General features: G+C 43.5%; 1 protein-coding gene across 9 annotated transcripts in view; it reads left to right on the top strand.

Annotated features, from left to right (window-relative positions):
• LOC137352407 (multiple C2 and transmembrane domain-containing protein 2-like) overlaps positions 1-13,391 on the top strand; it is a 455,261-nt gene that overhangs the window by 211,913 nt on the left and 229,957 nt on the right. For all 9 annotated transcript variants that reach the window (XR_010969701.1, XM_068017773.1, XM_068017767.1 and 6 more), the window contains one exon: positions 12,736-12,878. Coding sequence is in view for 8 of the 9 variants with exons in the window: in XM_068017773.1 (XP_067873874.1) it covers positions 12,736-12,878 (143 nt within the window). In the remaining variant the exon portion in view is untranslated. The remainder of the gene's footprint in view (positions 1-12,735; positions 12,879-13,391) is intronic.

Raw genomic sequence — 13,391 nt, forward strand, 5'->3', positions numbered from 1 at the left:
ACCTCCTCAGGCAGCTCATTCCAGATACTCACTATTCTTTGTGTGAAAAATGTATCCCTTTGATCCCCTTTAAACCTCCTCCCTCTCACCTTAAATCTATGCCCTCTAGTTTTAGTCACCCCTACCATGGGAAACAGACTCTGGCTATCTACCCTATCTATGCCTCTCATAATTTTATATACCTCTATCATGTACCCTCCAAGCCTCCTTCGCTCCAGGGAAAATGGACCCAGCCTATCCAATCTCTCTCTTTATAACTCAAGCCCTGCAAACCAGGCAACATCCTTGTGAATCTTTTCTGCACCCTCTCTAGCTTAATCATATCTTTACTGTAGTGCGGCGACCGGAACTGCACACAGTACTCCAAATGCGGCCTAACCAATGTTATGTACAACTGTAACATGACGTCCCAACTCTTGTACTCAATGCCTCGGCCGATGAAGGCAAGCATGCCATACGCCTTCTTCACCACCCTGTCTATCTGTGTTGCCACTTTCAGGGAACTATGTACTTGCACCCCAAGGTCTCTCTGCTCAACAATACTCTTCAGGGCCCTGCCATTCACTGTATATGTCCTGCCCCTCAGCCTGTGATGACTTTGGCCGGTGTCCTCAGGCTGCCTGAGGCCTGGAAGGCCCCGGCTGCCTGTGGGTACCCCGGACTGGTGCAGGATTCTCCTTGGCCATTGTGGTTGCTGGAGCTGGGCTCACTGGTGGAGGGGCTGAGGAGCCGGTGTCTATACTCAGCACCCAGATGTGGCCGGCAGCCTCTCCTCTTCCCTTTAAGGGCTCTCTTGAGCCTTCCTGCTCAGCAGAGAAGGACCAGGAGTTGCAGAAGCCTCCGGGCTCCTGGTCCTTCTCTCGCCTTGCCAGTGCTATGTTGAACTCCATGGCCAAGGCGATGGTGTGCAGGTCTGTGCACATCTGTGGGATATGGCTCTCCATGAGGGTTGCCAGCCTCTTGATGGAGGAAGCCATGCACTCAAAGGCCTGCGTCATGGCAGCAGTCTTGGCATGGAAGGGGCTCCTCCATCGCCCGCTCATGGCTGCGCGTGACCTCTGGCATCTCTGCCAGTTGTTGTCTTGCCTCTCTCTGCAACTCCAGCATTCCCTCTGCTGTCGATACCAGAGGAGGCTCGTCACCATCCTGGGGCGCGGCAGGGGCCTGGCCACCCACAGTCCGCGGACTGTCAGAAGCCTCGGCTGTCTCAGCTTCAGCCAGCTGCTTGGGTGAGTGTGTGGTACTCAGACCAGCTTGTGACCCTGATTCTAAAGCTGAGTGGGTACCTGCCAAGGTGAAAGTATCTACACTGGTGGAGGGTGCAGGAGAGTCATGGGACAGTGCATTCTCTGACTCCTCCTCCTCAGAGGCAGATGGCTGTCCGCTATGGCTGTGGACCCTTGCGAATGGCTACCTGCATGAGAGAGCACAAACATATGTGGGTTAGGCTGTGCAGATCTCTTGATGCCAACCAAGTGATATGGGGGTCTCCAACACTGATGCGCATGCCGATGGGAGTTAATCCTCACTCTCTTGCACAGGGACTCCAAGCTCCCTGTCCAGTATTGCATAACTGCCCTGGGTATCCACCAGCACCATGGCCTCTTCCTCAGCGGAGGTCAGTGGACATGGATCTGGGAGTCCTCCACCTGTCTGAGCCGTCTGCTTCCTATTATGGGCTCTCATGTCCTACAAGAGGAAGAATGGAGATGGTAGAGAATGGCACAGAGATCAACATGGCATCTCTGCTCATTTCAGTCCCCCATCCCCTACTGGGGAATCTGATGTCTCTCATGCCGACACTAGTTGTCAGGGGAGTTAAGGGGGGTGAGCTATGAAGGAAGGTAACCTGTGGCTGAGAGACAGCCATGAATCTGTCAGGAAGAGACAGAACCCTATCCACTTAACCAACACCGCAGCGCTGCTACCCTCACCGTGTCGCGCATTCACCCACGTAGGCACATGCAATCCTCGCCATGGAGCACTCACCTTGACAGAACGCAGGAGGGAGGTCATTGACCCTCTTCCTGCACTGGACCCAGTTGTGCCTGGTGACCCACGGCTGCTGACCATCTCGGTGATCTCCACCCAGGCTTGCTTGGTCAGGCAGAAGGACCTCTTCTTACCATCGTGGGGGAAGAGAACCTCCTGCCTTTCCCTTGCAGCCTGGAAGAGAAGCTGCAGGGAGGCATCACTGAACTGTGGGACCACCTTTTCCTTGGGCATCATCATCTGCTCTCCTCAGAGGGTGGGTGCAGGAACCAGTCAGACAGAGTTGTAGGCTGCACCAAGCTTTCAGTGAATGCAAGGCAGGAGTGAATGCATGGCTGGCAGGCCTTAAAATATGGTGCCAGCACCTGCTGCTGAGTCATCTGAGGCCGTAATCAATGACTTTCCTCTCACCCCTGCCACGTGATTGGGGAGAAACCCGCACCTCCTCTATTCAAAGAGGCTGTCCTGCGTGCAATCACGGTAGGGCACTTGTCACGTGACAAAGGGGAATGGTGCCCTTTTCCAGGCCCGGGCTCATTAAATACAGCCTGAAATGTGTGAAAACACAAAATATACCTGAAGAAGCTTTATTGAGGGAAAGGACAAACATCAAAAAACAATCTGCAGCAATATGTCAATTCCAAAACTTAAAAAAAAAGGCGCAATATTTGTTGTCAGTGATTTGTCGGTAAAACCTCCATCTCCATGAGGAACTTATAACTTGGTGATCTGTCAATGAAAACAGAAAATGTTGGAAGTGCACATCAGGTCAATAAAGAGAATGGACTGGTTGTGAGGTTTTAGGCATGCATTCCTTCTGCAGTTGGGGTGGGGGGAAGAGGTTCATAGATATTAGTGGTCTTTTGTGACGTCAATTTGTCTCCAAGTAATTTAAACCCAATGAAGTGTAGTTGCTGTTGTAACATAGGAAACGCGACAGCCATTTTGTGCACGGCAAGCTCCCACAAACAGCATGGACCAGATAATCTGTTTTAGTGATGTTGGTTAAGAAATTAATATTGGCCAGGGCACCTGGTGTGGAATTGAGTGTCATACTGACCAGCAAGGTACACAGCCAGGGACACCTTTAAATATCTCCATAGGATCTTTTATGTCCACCTCAGAGGGTAAATGGGATCTTGGTTTAAAGTCTCATCCAAAAGAGGACATGTCTGACAGTTCTGCACTCCCTCAGTATCGCACTGGAGGGTCGGCCTAGATTATCTGCCCAAGCCTCTGATGTGGGACTTGAACCCACAAACTTCTGAACTCAGGTGAACATACTACCACTGAACCACAGCTGACACATCTATAGGCTGCATATTATATGATGTTGGCCTTTAATTCTATTTCTTAAACTTTTCTTTTTCTTCATTCCTGTTCTCACTGCAGCACTTTATTTGCCCTTAGCACGCTGCAGTTATTACTCAACCAGTTGGAGTTTTGTGAAAATAAAATCTGATGAAAGAGAGAGACATGCGGGCTTGCTAAATTGCAAGCGACTTTCTACCCATAGCTTTCCAGAAATCTTTTTTTTTGCTAGCCCTGGCAGTATTCAAATGAATTGTCTGTAGTGGTCATTCTAACTCTTCTGTAACATTGCAATTCATCACCCAGGAGAAGGGCGAGGCCACTGAGAGTTGCGAGTCATTGGCAGGTGAGTTGTATTCGCTGCATTTGCAGGAATGATCATTTTCTTCTGGTACTGAGGAGAGTGGCAGCTTCCTACATCACAACAGTGATTAAACTTTGTGTCCTTTGTGGGCTCTAAAGCACTTTGGGATGTCCTAAGGTGGCAAAAGGCAGTGTATAGATGCAAGTCTGTCTTTCATTGTTGCTTTACCTACTCGGATAATTGTGACCAACAACAAGCGAGTAATTCACAACATTTACTTCTATTATTTTGAAAAATACATCTCCCTTTGTTTTGTTCTATCGGTTGCTGTGCATTCTGTGCACCCCCCGTCTTCATTGGTAGTCTGCATCGTTATCTGTGGAGCATCAGAATTTTGACAGTGTAGCTCTCCGCTGTAATTCAATGGGATGCAAGTGGCTGTCTAATGCAACTGAAATAATCCCATCGGAATGTATTATTTATGCCACGGAAATGACAAGAGACACAGCACAAGTTTTTTTATTTCCCGTAACTTTCCATCAAGTACTAATTGAGTGTTGCGGCCCTCATTATTAGTTGTATAACTGAATAGTCGCGGAACCTCGCGCATCTGCCATGTCGAAGGAACTTTTTAATTACTGTACCGACATGTTTTGAAAAGAGAAAGGTGATTGATTGAAATCTTTTGGTTCAGTTCCCGTTGCTGGATTGTATAAAAACAACTGAGTTTACATTTTGATGTGCGCATTCTCAAAGCCGCTCTCCTATTTTGGACCAATGGAGCTTTTTTATCCCTTTTTTTTGCTTGAAAGCTGCCTAGTTGAGATGTTACTTGTTTGACAGGAGACACATAGCTTCTGTATACAATTACCACACATTTCTCTCCCAATTATTTTACCAACAGTCAAGGTCCACTAAATTGACACTTTTCTTGACCAGCTTTGTGAGGCGTAATCCTCTTCTATTAATGCTGAGTTTAATATCATCATTCACTCCAGCGTTTCATTATTCAGCCGTGGAATAGTTTTAACATTATTAGCCTGTCAAATGTTGTGTTCCACCTGTCTGGGGGATTACCCGTCATCCTTTGCATGCGGGAAAGTGACACTGATGAGTGAAGTTTTGAGATATTCATTTAGTGTTTAATCTGACGGGCATGACAGCTGATCCCAGAGCTACTCACTGATTAAAGCTGGGCCTCTCGGCCTGAAATCCTTCTCCATCCCATTACGCCTCTGAATACAAAGTAAATGGATAAAGCTGGAAGTGAAGGGTGCTCCCGGTAGATTTGCATAAGATTCACGTAAGAATAACTAACAGACCATAGAACTGATTAGATGGTTTGTGCTGTTTAGGAGCAAACCTGTATTGGAATTTATTAAGTAGACGAAAAAGACACATAAAAAAGTAAATCAGTAAAGGCCGAGGGCAATATTAAGACTTCCAGCCATTTTGAGTAACGGTTCACCCACTTGGTTAAACTTTGATCTGTCCTTCACAACTCTTCAGATGTCAAAGTTGTGGGAAATACTGCTTAAAAGAGTGGTTGTGCTACTTGTCGAAGAAGTTAAACTAATACTTTTTGCACTTTTTATACTGATTAACAGAAGGGAACAGTATCCCTGATACCAGCCACTATTTATATTTATGTAAATTAAGCAAGGAATGCAGAAGCTGCCATTTTGGCAGTTACAGCAGAGTGGTTGATAATGCAGCTTTGAGAGATGTACGCTGTTTGATGTTTTTAAAAAATCCACTTCAAACCTTTTCAAAAAATATGTTTTGAGACTACAGTAGAGGAGAGAATACTGCAGCTACGCTGCTGATGCAAAACCTTTCAGTTAGCTTAAATGGGCAACATTGTGCTTTTTGCCAAGCATCTTTCTCCTCTCACGCGGTCCCTCTTGCACGCACGTACTCTCATTCTCTCACACCTGTTCTCTTGCACTCACGCACACACATGTTTGCACCAGGTTTATAAAGATGCTCAACCCTTTCAAATGGTGTGAAAGTGTTATCTTGTTTTTCTGAAAAACTCTGATGACTACAATACATCTCCCCAAACAAGAAATCAAAGTTGCATCTGTTATTAGGTTGCGTGCAGATGCTAACAAAAAGCAGTTCTAGTAATATGTATCAGCTGGCACTGTAGAACTTCGGAGTTGTGACCGTTTTTTTTTAGAATGTTGTAAAATAAGTCATAGCTCAGCCCAATCAGAAACCAGTTTACCGAATTAAACATTTTATTCAAGTTTCTTTCTTTTAAAAGAAAAGTTCATGTTTTCTTTAGCGTAAGCTATGTTATATTTTGTAGTCCAAAAATAACTACTTCTGTACTGTCTATTTATATAAATTCCTAATCTCTGATTGTGTATCTACTGAAGTTGTCTGCTGAGTATTAGATTGAAAACTCTGAGCCTTACTTTTCAACTAACTGTCGAATGTAAAGTCAGTCACATTTGAATGTGGCTCAGTTTTGACTTTGCAGTCTGCAGCCCTGTTGTTCTAGTTTGAACTGATTTGTTAATTCCAGAATATAGTTGTCCTATTTTACACATGAAAATGGGATTGAAATTGCATGCAGGCAAGTTGAAACAATCTAATGTGTCATTGTTGGTGTAGCAGTCAGTGCAAAGATTCACTTATGCTGAAGAAAACATGAACTTTACTTTTAAAAGAAAGAAACTTGAATAAAATGTTTAATTTGGTAAACTGGTTTCCGATTGGGTTGAACTATGATTTATTTTACAACATTTTAAGTTAGTATGGAATAATCAAAATTACAGATTTTTTTGCTGGAGGTAGAGCAAGCTTCTAATTTTTCATTGGAGCTCAAAATTCAAAACTTCATCCTTTTAAGATCTTTCATGTGGACTCTGCTATCGCTGGAGGCTTGCACACAAAGGGTGGGGTCCAGTGGGAGTTGGCTCAGGTGTTCAGTGGAATGTGGGTCATAGAGTTATATAGCACAGAAACAGGCCCTTCGGCCCATCATGTCTGTGCCGGGTCATGTGGGAAAGTAGCTGAATCCTTCCAATCCGGACCTGTGCATAAAAATCAGTGTGTTTGTTAAACTCATGAAATCATTTGTAGATTTAACAGATAATGTGATGGTTGGGTCACTGTACAATAATGAGTTAGGCAATCATTTAGACCAGGGCAGGAATGTCTATTTGATATAAACCTATAAGCGCATGTTCTGATTGTGTATTTTGTGCAACTATACTTTTTTCTCCTTACCAAATTTCTCCCTTTCACAATCGATCCATATTATTTCAATGTCGAACAATTACGGTTGGAAATTTACTTGAAGACTTGCATCACTTTTCACCCTTGGAATACCAGCAGCTCCAGTAAATTACCAGATGCCTTTTTATAGTTAGTAATTTTTCTGATCACCGACCATGATCTGGAATGCACTGAAATAAAAGCAAAGTACTGCAGATGCTGGAAATCTGAAACAAGAACAGAAACTGCTGTAACACAATTTCAGAGCATGACTGGGCTTTTTTAAATTTAATTTTTTTAAAAATCGTGTGCCTTAAACTTGGCTTTTCATGTTTGTGCTTTCGGGCAGAGCTGTTCATTATTCTGCCATTAGCACTCTCACTGGACTAATGCTTTGTCTTTTACTGCTTCCATTAGCACTCCCTTTGCCTTTGTTGTATGACATTTTTTGTCATTTAATCTCTCCTGCTCTCTGCCCTATCACACACCTTCCCTTTTGTTCTCTTCTCTCCCCCACCCCCATCTTCGCTTGCTTAAAAATTATTGCATTTCTAACCTTTGCCAGTTCTGATGAAAGGTCACAGACCTGAAATGTTAACTGTGCTTCTCTCTCCACAGATGCTGCCCGACCTGCTGAGTATCTCCAGCACTTTCTAGTCTTGTATCTGGAACGCACAGCCTGGAAGGGCAGTGGAAGCAGATACAACTTTCAAAACAGAATTGGATATATACTTGAAAAGGGAAAATTTGCAAAGCTGTGGAGAGTGGGACTAATTGGTCATCTCTCTCCTAGTAACTGCAGGCTGGTCAGTTTAACATTAGTGGTGGGTAAGGTTTTAGAAGCAATAATCGGAAAAAAATTAACAGTCACTTGGAGAGGTTTGTATTAATTATGGAGAGCCAGCATGGATTTGTAAAAGGCTGATTATGTTTGTCTAACCTAACTGAATTTTTTGATGAAGTAACAGAGAAGGTTGATGAATGAAATGCAGTGGATGTTGTCTAAATCGATTTTAAGAAAGTGTTTGATGAAGTACTACATAAAAGGCAGGTTAACAAAACTGAGGCTCATGGAATAGGAGGGTCAGTGTCAGCTTGGATAAAATATTGGCAGAAGGACGGAGACAGTGAGTTGTGGTAAATGGTTGTTTTTCAGACTGGAGTATGGTATTCCCAAGGGTCAGTGCTATGACCACTGCTTGGTTTGCTATATATAAATGACTTGGGTATTAGAATACAGAGTAAAATTTCAAAATTTGCCAATGATACCAAACTTGGAGGTGTGGCAAGCAATGAGGATAATACCAATCAAGTGCAACAGGACATAGAGAGGTGAATAGAATAGGCAGACACAAGTGGCAGGTGGAATTTAATACAGAGAAGTGTGAGGTGTTGCATTTTGGTAGAAGGAATAGGGAGAGATGACATATACGTAATGCTACAGCTCTAAAGAGTGCAGCAACTGAGGGACCTAGGGGTTAATGTGCCTAACTCTTTGAAGGTGGCAGGACGTATTGAGAGATTATTTAGCAAAGCATATGGGATCTTGGGTTTCATAAATAGAGGTATTGAGTACAAAAACGGAGAAGTTATGCTGAACCTTTATAAAGCTGTGGTTAGGCCACAACTGGAGTATTGCATCCAGTTTTGGTCACCACACTTTAGGAAGGATATGAGGGTCCTTGAGAGGGGGCAGAGAAGATTTACCAGAATGGTTCCAGGATGAGGGATTTTAGCTACAAGGTGAGGTTGGAGAAGCTGGGGTTGTTCCCCTTGGAGCAAAGGAGATTAAGGGGAGATTTGATAAGAGGCGTACAAGATTATGACAGCTTTAGATGAGGGAGACAGAGAAAAGCTGTTCCCATTAGCTGATGGTACAAGGACTAGGGGATACAGATTTAAGATTTTGGTCAAGAGTTGCAGGGGGAAGTGAAGAAATAAAGGCTGGCTCGGGTATAAAACTAAAACCCGTCCCGGGCCCGACCCAACCACAGTCAACCGGAACCCGACCTGAGCCAGAGCCCTTTAATTTTTTTTCACCTCCGACCCAACCCGATACGAATCTCCTTTGTCTGTTCCGGCAGCAGGCTATTCCTGCGGCTGGCGCTTTGGGGAATCATGGATAGGCCTTATCCCGTGACTTCCCAGAAGCAGTGACCAGCCCGACCCGACCTGAGCCCGAACGCTGGACTCGGAATTTTGATCCGAACCCGACACGTGTAGTCGGGTACGGGTCGGGTAGCCAGGCTTTATGAAGAAGACCTTTTTTATGCAGTGAGTGGGAATGACCTGGATTTCTCTGCCGACGAGGGTGGGTGAAGCGAAGACAATGAATGATTTCAAAAGGAAATTGGATAGGCTTTTGAGGGAAATAAACTTACAGGACTATGGGGACAGAGCAGAATGGGTAAAATAGCCTCTGACTGTGCTGCATTGTTCTGAGATACTGAAACAACCACCAATATCAGAGAGAAATCACAGCTTTTCCCACAACTTCAAGAACTCCAGTTCTATAAGCATTGATTCATTCTGCCTTTAAACTTCTTCACACAAAGGTCAGAGTTCCAGAGACTGACGCTGGCTGTGCTGTCCACTGACAGGAGAAAGGGTGGGTGAAGTGTCTCTGTCTGTATTCCATGAGAATTATTGGATCACTGCAGGACATTGAAGTGCTGTTGCAGTGTGAAATATGACATGAGTTCGCAAATTAGACCTCGCATCTCTCCAATGCTGCAGGTTGTAGATCTGGGCATTGAGTGGGTCACATTCAGCCATTCCACAGATCTGAATGGGTTTCATCTGTATGGAGAGATGATTTACTCCAAACATGCCAAAAAAGGGCTATTGTACTCTATTATTGGACAAGCATACTTTGTGGAAGTGTTAAGTACAGGGGAGCTTTCTTGAGGATTCTGTTTCCTACTAAGTTGTCCATGCATCTCTGCTTCTTGTTTGGCCCAGGGTCAGAACATAGCAAAAGGAGGGGGCCATTTAGCCCCTTGAGCCTGTTCCATCATACAATGAAATCATGTCTGATCTGCGACCTAACTCCATGTATCTTTCTTTGCCCCATATCCCTGAATACCTTTGACTAACCAAAAATCCATCAATAAGTTTTAATATTAACAATTGATGTAGCATGAATTGCTGTTTGCAGAAGTGAGTTCCAAACTTTTACCACCTTTTGTGTGTCGAAGTGTTTCCTAATTTCACTCCTGAAAGGTCTGTCTCTAATTTTTCGACTATCACCCCCTAGTCCTAGACTCCCTAACCAGGTTCTCCCAATCTGTTTCCCTTAATATCTTGGAAACTTCGATCAAATGACCCTTTAACCTTCTAAACTTTGGGGAATATGACGCTAATTTGTACAATCTCTCCTCGTAGCTTAACCCTTGGAGTCCAGTTTAAATGTAATGCCTAGGCAACCAGCTGTATATTCCAAACTGAACAGAGGTGGTGTAGCAGATATGATTAATATTGAATCATTGGAGATTGTACTTGACATTCATCCAGCCTTACAATCTGTCTGTGGTGGGCTGCGAAATGGTTCATTGTTTTTCAGGTGGAGAGTTAGAGTTTATAGAGGGCGGTGTCATTCACAAACAACATCAGCACTTTTGATGAGCTTCATCAGGTCATTGATGAAGATGAGAATAGAGTATGGCATGTTGGAAGGACTCTTAAATAGGTGTGACCATTTTAAAAAAAGGATATCCACTTACTGTGCAATTGTGTTCCTCTTAGGAAATGGTGTATCCCCTTGAACAATTAATCAGATCTTCCAAAAGATCTGCTTTCCAGTCAGATAGCATCTACCTGAAAATCTTGAGGGCGACTGTTCTGACTGTATGTTGGACATGCTGAGAATGACTGAGTGCATCAGTAGATTGAGAGTATTAACAACTAGGCAGATTAGACCTAAAGCCGAGTTGCTGACCTGGATATTAGACCGCTCTGATTGAAATGTTGCAAGGCTTTCCTTACATTTTTGGATTCAATTAACTTTGACATGATTAGTGATAATTGCAGGCCACTACCAGCTACCAGGGCCTGATGTTGACCCCACTTTTATGGATAGTCATGATGATAGACAGATTAAGACTTGAAGCAGATGAGGTAGCAGAATATCTGGTTCCTCGCGTATCACCCTAAGAATCGGGGACTTGTAGCCATTCCTTTCATCGTGATTTTGATCTTTTCATCATGAAATCTTTGCCTCTGCTAATTTTAGTGAAAAAAATTCTATACAAAGTATGAAGTGATGCTGAGTATCTCTTACTTAATGTCTTCTGTTCTGCAAAACACAAGTGCCCTTTTTATTATATAATTTAAGTTGCAGTTAGTGAGTGAAAAAGCAGATTTTGGAGCCATTCCCAAAGCAGATAGCAAGGAGGAGACAAATTCCTTCCTGTCACCTGTGATCAGAGTTGTTCAGATCATTTCAGACTGCAGTTGGTAACTGGTTTATTTTTCTCAGTCGTTTAATGAGTAGCAGCTCAGTGAGGTCCTTCTGGCTGTTCAATGGCTTTCCTCAATATTGGACATGATTTGGCAGCGGGCTCTCTGTGCTCTTTAAAGCCGCTTTAATGGAAGACAGCAGTACAAGTCGAATTCTTTCCTCTGGCCTCCTAATCCATGCTGGTTCGATGTTTCATTGCCTGAGCTGTCAAGGAGCTTTGGCAAGCTGATGACAATGGAGGAGGGTTGGAGACCAGCAGAAAAGCCCAAAAAATAATTAAATACACAGGCTTGAATTGAAGGCTGGATGCCTGAGTAATTAACCAAAATTATCAGGATTGTTCTTTTGGGCCTCCTTATCTCGAGAGACAATGGATACGCGCCTGGAGGTGGTCAGTGGTTTGTGAAGCAGCGCCTGGAGTGGCTATAAAGGCCAATTCTGGAGTGACAGGCTCTTCCACAGGTGCTGCAGAGAAATTTGTTTGTAGGGGCTGTTGCACAGTTGGCTCTCCCCTTGCGCCTCTGTCTTTTTTCCTGCCAACTACTAAGTCTCTTCGACTCGCCACAATTTAGCCCTGTCTTTATGGCTGCCCGCCAGCTCTGGCGAATGCTGGCAACTGACTCCCACGACTTGTGATCAATGTCACACGATTTCATGTCGCGTTTGCAGACGTCTTTATAACAGAGACATGGACGGCCGGTGGGTCTGATACCAGTGGCGAGCTCGCTGTACAGGATTGTGCGCTGTGCCATAAGCAAGTGTATTTCTGCATTTCTATCCGTTTAACCATTCCTGTACCTTGTGGATAGTAGAGCACTGGCCCTATTTAGGATGCAAGAAAAAGCTGACCTATAGATCCCCTCCCCCTGAAGAAAGCACAGCTCAAAGTCGGCCTTGAACATGGGTCTTAGAACCTGTGAAAGTATGGAGTTAGGTGAAAGTACTGCAAGCTTGTCGTAGCGTAAGCTGCAGGTAAGCCAGCGTTCCCTCGTTTTTTTTAACGTGGTGGGGGAGGTCCATGGAAATGTCCTAAAAGGATGCAAAAATTGCAGTTTGCAGTAGTGGAGAGTGTCAAAAAGTTATTGAAGGGGATGTGAATACTTGAGGTTTATTTTTGAGTAGAATTGTTCATCTTCCCCAAAACTTTGATGGTCATTCAGTGCATTTGTAGCATTTTGGAGTCTGTTTAATTCTGCCTTTGAAGTAAAAAGAAAAGAAAATTAATGTGTAGGGGTCTTAATACAACTTTATTGGATTTAATTCTTCCCAATTACTGTATGAAAACAAAGAGACTTGCACCTGCTATCAGTATAAAATGGAGATGATTGTCATGTGTGGCTTTGACATCAGTGATTGATTACTTATTAAATTGATCACTCTCTGAAGTTATCCCAAGAAATTGTCACAGGAATCAGTTATATATTTCATTTTTGTTTTACAGGTACAAGTGATCCTTATGTCAAGTTCAAATTAGCCGGGAAAACTCTGTACAAGAGCAAGATCGTGTACAGAAACTTAAACCCTCGATGGAATGAGACCTTTGTCGTTCCGGTCAAGAACTTAAATCAAAAGCTCTACGTCAAGGTAAGAAAAAAGATTGCACCAAAATGTTGTGTTGTGGTTCATCAAAATGCTATCTTAATACAATTGTTGTATTTAGAATTAAAAATAGGTTCAATGATTATATTTCGGTTGGATTCAGTGGTTTGGTTCCATGGTTATGGTTAGGTGAGGATCAGTGGTAAAGTCAATGGGTGCATGTTTCTTGGGTTCAGTGGTTAGCATAAATGGTTATATTTTGGTTGAGTTCAGTGGTTAAGGTCAGATAGTTGTAGTCCTAATTGGTTGTAATATCAGAACATAATATTACCCTGAAGTAGCACTCTTATAAGTATCAGCTTAAAATCAATTGGGAAGTCAGGGAGGAAATTCTGCAAACTTTCATAGTAAACTGCAAGTAAATTTGGGCAGGCATGGGATCCAGGGAAATGCAGCAAGGTGGATTCAAAATTGTCTCAGTGGCAGGAAACAAAGGGTAATTGTTGACGAGTGTTTTTGCAGTTAAGTATTGGGTTTCCTGCTTTTTGTGGTATATAT

This window comes from Heterodontus francisci, chromosome 38 (assembly GCF_036365525.1).
Source record: "Heterodontus francisci isolate sHetFra1 chromosome 38, sHetFra1.hap1, whole genome shotgun sequence".
Lineage (NCBI taxonomy): Eukaryota > Metazoa > Chordata > Chondrichthyes > Heterodontiformes > Heterodontidae > Heterodontus > Heterodontus francisci.